The sequence below is a fragment of the Anabas testudineus genome, chromosome 18 (assembly GCF_900324465.2).
Source record: "Anabas testudineus chromosome 18, fAnaTes1.2, whole genome shotgun sequence".
In the NCBI taxonomy this organism is placed as follows: Eukaryota; Metazoa; Chordata; class Actinopteri; order Anabantiformes; family Anabantidae; genus Anabas; species Anabas testudineus.
The window spans coordinates 2,953,248-2,962,377 of NC_046627.1; the positions used below are offsets into that span (position 1 = coordinate 2,953,248).

General features: G+C 40.3%; 1 protein-coding gene and 1 long non-coding RNA gene across 2 annotated transcripts; one reads left to right on the top strand and one right to left on the bottom strand.

The window, feature by feature from the left end:
- Positions 1–1,386: 1,386 nt before the first annotated feature.
- Positions 1,387–3,854, bottom strand: LOC113168605. The gene is made up of 3 exons (XR_003299491.2): positions 3,816–3,854; positions 3,537–3,710; positions 1,387–2,167 (listed from the first exon to the last, which is right to left on the bottom strand). It is a non-coding gene; the product is annotated as an uncharacterized LOC113168605 (long non-coding RNA).
- A 2,706-nt stretch (positions 3,855–6,560) lies between these two features.
- Positions 6,561–7,894, top strand: LOC113168704 (nectin-4-like). Its single transcript, XM_026369741.1, has 3 exons — positions 6,561–6,618; positions 6,948–7,280; positions 7,564–7,894. Exons 1-3 carry the CDS (start codon positions 6,561–6,563, stop codon positions 7,686–7,688), a joined length of 516 nt encoding a protein of 171 aa, XP_026225526.1. The 3' UTR covers positions 7,689–7,894.
- The last annotated feature ends 1,236 nt before the right edge of the window (positions 7,895–9,130 follow it).

The following is a 9,130-nucleotide window of genomic DNA, read 5'->3' on the forward strand; positions in this document are numbered from 1 at the left end:
ACTGTATCTAAAGAACCAGACTTGTTTTAGTACGACTGATAGAAACTTGTAAAGAGACAGAAAAACAGTCTGACAAAGGCACCGTTGATTCAGCCTACAAACCACATATATCCATGAGGATAAAGCTTGAGGAAAACTTGAGGGAAATTTGTCAAATTTGTGGTTGGTTAAAAAATAGACTAAAGCAGTAGAGAAAACTCTTAACTTACAGTAAACTTCACCCGTTTGCCTCATTTTGTGTATCTTGAATTTCTGGATAAATCACAGTCGTGCTAACGGCTTTGTCCTTAACCGTGTGTCAGCTCCACACCTAGAAATTATGCTGAGAAATGTGAAAATGTGAGCTTCAGAGGACCAGGTGATGAACTGGAGCTGTGTGAATCTGACCTCATCAAGCGCTTTACTGATGTTTACTTTGCTCTTCGATCTGGATTTTCTGGTTTTATCCAGATCTACAACAGATCACAGTAAATGCTGGACAGGATGTTCAGATTCACAGATGAAGGACGGAGACGTGTCTGTGATTCTGAAGAACGTCAACATTAATGATACTGGAACATATGAGTGTTATGTTGGATATGAAGGAAAACCTGAGCTCATCAACACCATCAACCTGACAGTTGAACCAGGTGAGTTAGTGTGTGTGTGTGTGTGTGTGTGTGTGTGTGTGTGTGTGTGTGTGTGTGTGTGGATCAGAGTTGAAGCTGCTTCCTGGTTGTTGATGTGAGAGTGAAACATCACAGATCAGATGTTGGTGTTGATGAGACTTTGTAGAAAACAGCTGGTATGAGTGATGGGATCAAAGTGCAGTAGATAATGTCTGACAGGAGTTTGAAGAGGAAATGGATTCTGTTGTGTTCTTCACTCATCACCTACCTGACACCTGCTGACTCACTGCTGAGGACAAATGAGGTGAAGGAAGCCTATTTATATATGGATTTTTCACAGGGTTGCACATTAACCAAAACACTGAAATACTCTATTTTCAAGGGAATGTGCTGAAATGTGAGATGAAATTACTGAAATGACAGAAGAAACATGTTCCACCCTCTTCTCATCTCACGGCCACGAGGTGGAAGATGAGGTCCTCAATATGCAACGTAATACAGAAACAGTAATAAATACTGGAGTCAGTACAGGTATTAGATATTGTTAGTGAGTGAATAATGATGGAGAGGTATGTATCTGCACAAACACACACTACCTCTAGCAGATTGTTCTTAGTTTATTTGCTGAACCCTCTCATGAGAGTACTGAGTACTATGCTTACATACATTCTTTGTACCATTTTATTTCCTTATTCTTATAATAAACTACTCAACAGACCACCTTGATAGAAATTCAGTTTATTTCTACATCATTAACATGAGGTTTTTCTGTGCTGTTTCTCTTTTCACGGTCTGTGGTTGTTGTTGTTTATGTGCTCACTGTTACCTGTGCTGTAGAGATGGGACTCGATTAGCCACAAGAGAAATTAAACGAGTCACATTTTCAATCTGACAACTTTATGAAACCCACAGAACCACACGAGAAGTCACACCAAAGTTTGTTGATCAGAGAAACGAGATCAGTGCTGCACTGATGACAGCAGGGTCTTAAACATACATGTAAAAATATATATTCATGCTAATTTGTTAGGTTTTTATTACTTTTTTAAAAGTTATTCATGTTTAAGTGCACTTTACATCAGTATAATGCAGTAAAAGATACACCAAGGAAGAAATGTTCAACTATCTTATGAGACAATAACACTGTGAAACTGAAACAATCATCATCTTTACTTCCCAAAAGAATAAATAAGTGTAATTAAAGAAAAAGTGATAAACTACTTTTTAACATGTCCATTAAAATCACTGCATAAATACAGTACAATTATATTTTGAGCACATATAATGTCATAGATGTTGTTTTTATACAAGTAATTTGACATGTTGGTCTGATTTATTAAAATCACAAACAGCTAGTACTGGATGTCTTTTGACAACAGGGGTAAAAAAGGTGATGGTGTTTGAGGATGTTGTCATGAAGAGTTTGGAGAGTGACCAGGATTTGTGCCGTTATTCTACAAAGATCACTCACATCTTCTTTTACCAGTTACTTCTCCTCCACTGACGTCTTCTCTTCTCTTCTCTTCTCACCACTGAATAGACTGTAGTTGTTTCACGCTCTGCAAATTTAAATACATACTCTAGTTACAGCCTCTTTTTTAGGCTTTTGTTGAGCCAACGTGATTTTATTTTGGAGTTTGCTGCATTTGTTTGCTTCTGTCAGTCAGCTTTTGCATTTTTATATGGACGTATATTGTTTCAGTAACAGAGGAAAACCCTGCTGTTAAACTGCTTGTGTACCTGTGGAGAAGCAGTTTTGTGGTCTGTCTGCTAGCAGATCATTTTATTTTTAACATTTCTGCACCAATGACTAAAATAATCTGTATTTAGAAGGTGTGAATTACAAAATAGGAAATTAGAAGACAGAGCTACAACTGACCACAAGGTACAAACACATATTCACTCTGCATATAAAGTAAGTCATGACACTTATGAGAAACCTCAACAGCATTAGTTCACTGGAATCAACAGGAAGTAGTTTCTGCTGTAGTTTCACAGGAATTTTAGTTTTAAAAACTGTAAAATGATCAACTAATAAATGAAAACACATTGAAAGATTGGCCGTATTGGTCGATCTGATCTCTTAAAATAAAGTAAGAGGAAGTTCAAGTTAAAATGTAAAATTACTTTTAGAAAAATCATGAAGGACATGCTCCAACAACAACTCTCTCTCCTCTGGGGATACTCTCTATGACCTCATCAAACTCACTCCAGAATCTCTCCTTCTCTTCTAACTCACAGCCAACCTGTGGAGCATACCCACTGACTACATTCATCATCACCCCTTCAATTTCTAGCTTTAGGCTCATCACCCTGTCTGACACTCTTTTCACCTCTAGAACACTGTTTACAAACTCCCCCTTCAGGATCACTCCTACCCCGTTTCTCTTCCTATCCACACCATGGTAGAACAGTTTGTATCCTCCTCCAATACTACGTGCCTTGCTGCCCTTCCACCTTGTCTCCTGCACACACAGAACATCTACCTTCCTTCTCTCCATCATGTCTGCCAGCTCTCTGCCTTTCCCTGTCATTGTGCCAACGTTAAGAGTCCCTATTCTCAGATCTATGCTCCTGCCTTTTCCCTTCTCTCTCTGACCACGAACCCTTCTGCCTCCCCTCTTTCTTCGACCAACAGTAGTCAAATTTCCACCGACACCCTGTAGGTTAACATGGTTATTTTGGCAATTTTTACGCCGGAGGCCCTTCCTGACGCAACCCTCTCTCTCCCCTTATCTCGGCTTGAGACCGGCACAGAAGTAACTGGCTTGCAACCCCTGTGGCTAGATTTTTCTAATTGATGTAATTAATTGAAATTATTATGAAACAAGCTAAAATATAACATGTAAGTGTAAATTATAGTGGTTTCATTTACTAAAATAGTTAAAGATCTGAAGAAAGTATAAAATACAGACATTTGTGTCTCACCTTTAGATTTTCTGTGAACAAGCAAAACCAGTAACACCAGCAGAACTAGACCAGAGACGGATGAAACGGACAACAGCACAGAGAGAGGAGGAGAAGAGGATGACGGAGAATCTGGGGCAAAGGAGAAACTAGAAGTGGAGCTGAATGAAGGGGGAGATGTGCTGAAAGATCTTTCTACAAAATAAACAAAAGTTATCATTGTCACACTATGAAAAATAAAATCAGACTTTATCAATGAAGAACTCAACATAACAAAAAAATTGTGTTCGACCTCCTGACCTGTGACAGAGATCCAGCTGGGTGGAGACTCTCCATGACTGCTGATGTGACACTTGTAGAGGCCTTCATCAGACTTGGTAACATGGTGGATGGTCATGTGACCTGTAGGCTCAGTCCTGATGAGGGAGCCATCTTTATAGAAATCAGCTGGGAGCTTGGAGGGAGGGCTCTTTGTTTGACAGTGCAGAGTGACATCATGTCCCTCCATCACAGGGAGGACAGGACTCTGCAGGATCACTGATCCACCTCAACACAGAGACAAACTGCAGCATTTCATCCATTTCCACACAGACTCATCAACACTAACTCCACAGTCTGATCTTACCAGAGACAGTGATGTTGATGATGCTACTGGTTGATCCCTCTCTGGACTCACACCAGCAAACTCCACTGTCCAGTGGGACAACGTTACTGATGTTACAACAAAAAACATTAGATTTTCCCCAGTCAGCCCCACACTGAGTCCTGTTCTCTCTGGTTGTGTTCCTCTTCAGTGTCCATCCAGCAGAGCTGTCGTCTTCCTCACAGCTCAGAGAGACTGATTCTCCTTTAAAGAGCTGAGATCTTCTGGGACTCACAGTCAGACGAACTGCAGAAACTAAACGTTTACAACAAAGATTAAATGACCTCATAAATAACTCACAAACATGTTAAAACCTCATCTTATCATCTTCAGTCTCTAAAACCACTGAACTTCCAGCTTCAACACTAACTGTGAGTTTCAGACTGTGGTAGAAGATGTTCACTGACCTCCGTTAACTGTCCAGCTCAGCAAAGACGTCACAACTAAAGAGAAATGAGAAGTTTTACAGGACAAACAGTGAAACCTGGTGATTGGTTTAAAGGAAGTGATAGGATTTCCTGAAACCAACAATCGTCGTCTTCACATTTATCACCAATGTCTTTGAACCGTCTCTGAACTTCCAGCTCGTTTTTTGTCCTGATCAACACATTTTGTTTCTCATTTTCACTCCTCAACATATATAATCACTCTCTTTCTGATAGAGCAGATTGTACTTACGGACTAAACACTGAAGACACGTTGTTCTCATCGCACCTCTTGATGATCTGAGCTGTAAAAACCAACACTTCCTCTGCGTCAATTGCTCCAGTGTCTGTTCGAGGCAGACCGTGTGGTTTCCTCCTCTGCACTTTGTACAGAGTTGGTCACTTTATAATCCTACAAATCAGCATTGGTAACTGAGATAAAATAGATATTTCATCATCTTTATTTGAAAGATCTCAGTAGGAAGTCATCAAAGGTTCAGTAAATTATGAAAACATATGTGACATAATACAAACTGTGATAAAGAAATTCATTAGAATACATTTTGTTAAAGCTGCTGCTCGTGTTTTGTTCTTTGCTGCTGTAGTGACAGTTATTGTCCTGCAGAGGTCAGTAACACAATGTCCACAACCCTACTGGATTCAATTACAGTGTTTTACAATGTCCACATTAAACCACAGCCCATATAGAAAAAGACTTCAGGTGTTTTAGCCTGACGTCATACCTACAATAGATTTTAATACAATTTCTTTGATTTCCTGTTTTCTGTCACCTCGCTCCTCCTGCAGACTCTACACAGTGGCCATCCACCCTAAAACAAACAAACTCAGATATATTCAATCAAATTTAGATGTGAGAATGAGATGTAACTGCTTTTTTAATGAAGCAGTCATCCCAGACATGTTTTAATACAACAGATAGGATTGTGTAAAGAGCTGGTGGGCATGTTCTGTAAATGTCCACCACATTTTTTATAGAAATCTTGTCAATTTGTCAAATTCGGGGTCTTGGTAAAAAATAGACTAAAGCAGTAGAGAAACCCTTAACTTACTGTAAACTTCGCCTGTTTGCCTCATTTTGTGTATCTTTAATTTCTGGATAAATCACAGTCATGATAACGGCTTCGATCTTAACTGTGTGTCACCTCCACACCTAGAAATGATGCTGAGAAATGTGAAGATGTGAGCTGACTGGAGCTGTGTGAATCTGACCTCATCAACCGTTTTCCTGATGTACTGATGACAGGATGTTCTCCTTCAGTGTCAGGATCCCAGACATGCTGACATGAAACTGTTCGTGTGGAGCACACCGGAAATCAACAAATACGTCTTTGTTTGGTTAAATGGAAATTTGTCTGAGGACAACCAGCATTAATCTCATCGGGGTCGGATAGAGCTAAGATATCCAGAGATGAAGAACATCACAAGTGTCATGATTGGTTCTTCAGGTTCTCAAGACAGTCTCTGAAGATGATGATTGTAAAAGGTACACAAGGAGGAGGTGAGGGGTGCTGCAGCGTTGACGTCACACTGTGCTGAGAGTCCTCTCCCCAAGCTCTGGCCACAAAAAACACACATATTCAATTGTTGTAACTCAGGCAAACGTCCAACAGTTGTGGGAGCAGACTCTGTCTCAGGTGCCAACTCTTCACTGCAGCATCTCCTGAACCCGTCTCCACACAGCAGTGTGATTATCCGTCAGGCCCTACAGGTTATCTTCTCAGTGCAGGCATTGCTCCATTGTTTCCTGTAATCTTGTGAAAAAAACCTCTTCCTCCCATCTGTTTTTAACCCACCCTCTGTCCTCCCCCACTTCCATATTCAGCTATACAAGCATGAGCTGATGGAACGACTGGTCTTCAAGTTCATTTCTGTCACCATTGGAGTTTGGCCATGAAGCATAAAGTCATTAGACCAGTGGAAGAAGTGGGAACAGGTAGAAGAAGCAGGAGGGAAGACATGTCTGAGCCTGCGTGGACTTTATTTATGTGTTTCCTAAAGTGTTCGTCCTCAGAAGGTAAGCTGTGCAGAGTACCTGCGGTTAACGAAGTGAAACTGTTTAAAACAAATGCATTTCTTGATCCACCAACTGTCTCCTGTTGTTCTTTTACAACATAACCCACTAATTACAGTTTTTCCTTCCTGCTCTGGAACAGTAATTGCTTATCCAGCTGGATTAGTCTGGTTGCGCCTACACTGTTCTCACCTAATTGATTGTTTTCCAGGGCAGGTTTCTCCCACATCCCCTCACACTTTCCAAAATGCATGTGTGTCTATGGTTTCTTTTTGAGACTTGTTCTTTAATCTTTAACTTCTCTGCTTTTTGTTTCTCCGTCTCGACCTCAGACCATGTAAACATCACAGCTGCACTTGGACAGGTCGTCTCGCTGCCTTGTCGAGTTTCCAGCAACATCAGTGTCACAGTTGTAGAGTGGAGCAGACTGGACCTGGAGCCACGATATGTCTTTGTGTACCGGATAGGATCACCTAACCCAGACGACCAGAATCCAGCTTTCAAGAACAGGGTGGAGCTGGAGGACAGTCAGATGGAGGATGGAGACGTTTCTCTGATTCTGATGAACGTGACAAGTGAGGACAGAGGACGATACAAGTGTCGCGTCGTCCAGAGCAGAACAAAAATGATGATGAGGATCATCAACCTGGATGTTCGTCAGCCAGGTGAGTTAGTGTGTGTGTGTGTGAGTGTGTGTGTGTGTGTGTGTGTGTGTGTGTGTGTGGATCAGAGTTGAAGCTGCTTCCTGGTTGTTGATGTGAGAGTGAAACATCACAGATCAGATGTTGGTGTTGATGAGACTTTATAGAAAACAGCTGGTATGAGTGATGGGATCAAAGTGCAGTAGATAATGTCTGACAGGAGTTTGAAGAGGAAATGGATTCTGTTGTGTTCTTCACTCATCACCTACCTGACACCTGCTGACTCACTGCTGCTTCTCATCTGCAGGTGATGCAGCTGAAGACAAAGGAGGTGGAGGATGCACTGTTGGAAATGCTGGACCAGCAGTCAGGGTGTCAGTTGTTGCGCTTGCTGTTAGTGCTGTTGTTGGTTTTGTGATCTTCAGAAAATGAAGACGACACACGGAGCGGGATTCATACCAACCGCCTCTAGAACGAGCAGGTGAACCACAGGTTGCTCATTCTTTGCTCATTAGGGATACTTCGAGGCTTTTAAGAGTGAAGGTAGTTGGAACACGTAGGACCGTCCTTCACTGCCGTCTTTATCACACAGAAACACCTCTTGATGTCCAGTGACTCACCTGATCCGACTGATCTGTGACAGTTTTATACTTAAATGCAGTTTTTAAACATTCAGATCTGTAACTGTGGTCGATCCAATAAACTATCTGAGCTCAATCGTGCCATGTGTATTTGTATTTGTGACAGCTCCTGATGACAACAGGTTTAGAATAAATAACTGTATTGTGTTCTGTCTAGGTTAATCATTTTTGAGAAATATAGATAAGGAAGAAATGAGCCAATTCATTTTTTTACCATTAAATAGCAGGTAAACAGCAGGTGTCAGTAAAGAGCAGCTCAGCAGGCAACAAGTAGGAACAATAGAGAAAACAGCACTGATCAAACGAATATAAAGAAGAACATCTGCAGATCTTCAATCAAGGTCTTCAACTGTCTAATTAAACTTTTAATTTCTGTAAAGTTTATACGTGAGAGCACCTGTCGTCAGTTGTTGAACTCTCACTGAGAGTTACAGAAATCTCTTGCCTTCAGCATTTTTGTCCAGACAAGTTTTATTAGTTTGCTTCTTAAACTAACTTCTGTTGAACCACAACTCAAAAACAAAGTCAGATTTCTCTTTTAGTAAATTTTAATTGGTCAGTTTCAAGGTACCAACAGTTTTGTCTACGTTAGAATTTTTTTATTTAAAAAAAATGCCACAACACTCAAAAGTTTCAGTCACTGTAATTATTATAATAAACTTCACAGTCAATTCTCAGTAGAACATATTTCTATTTTAAAAATAATAATAATAATAATAAAAAACTAAGCTTTACGATTTCTCAGTGTGCAACAGTAACAATCAGGTAGATTCACATTAACGACGCGTCCCGTCGATGTTAAAGCCATTATTTTATTTTAAACTGAACGTAGGTTTGTGATGTGATTTTCAACTGTTGATACTCCGAAAGTTCACTCTTAAAAATTTCAATTTAAATAAATCAGCTGGTTTTAAACATAACTTTAAGACACAATCAACTACTACTAATAATAATAACAATAATAACTTCAACTTTATTAATCCCAATGAGGAAATTCTCATGGCCCCTTAAGGCCCAGTGTTGACTATCTCGTCTGAAGACGCACATGTTTACTTTCCATCTCTGAAGTTTTTTCCTGTGCAGTTTCTAGCGGCCGAGTCTGTTTGTAGTCTGTACTTGTGGTTTTCTATATTTGTACATTGTCACCTGCGCTGCGGCGGTGTGACTCAGTTAGCCACAATGAAATGGAACAAGTTAATTTTCCATCTGACAGCTTTGTGAAACCCACAGAAC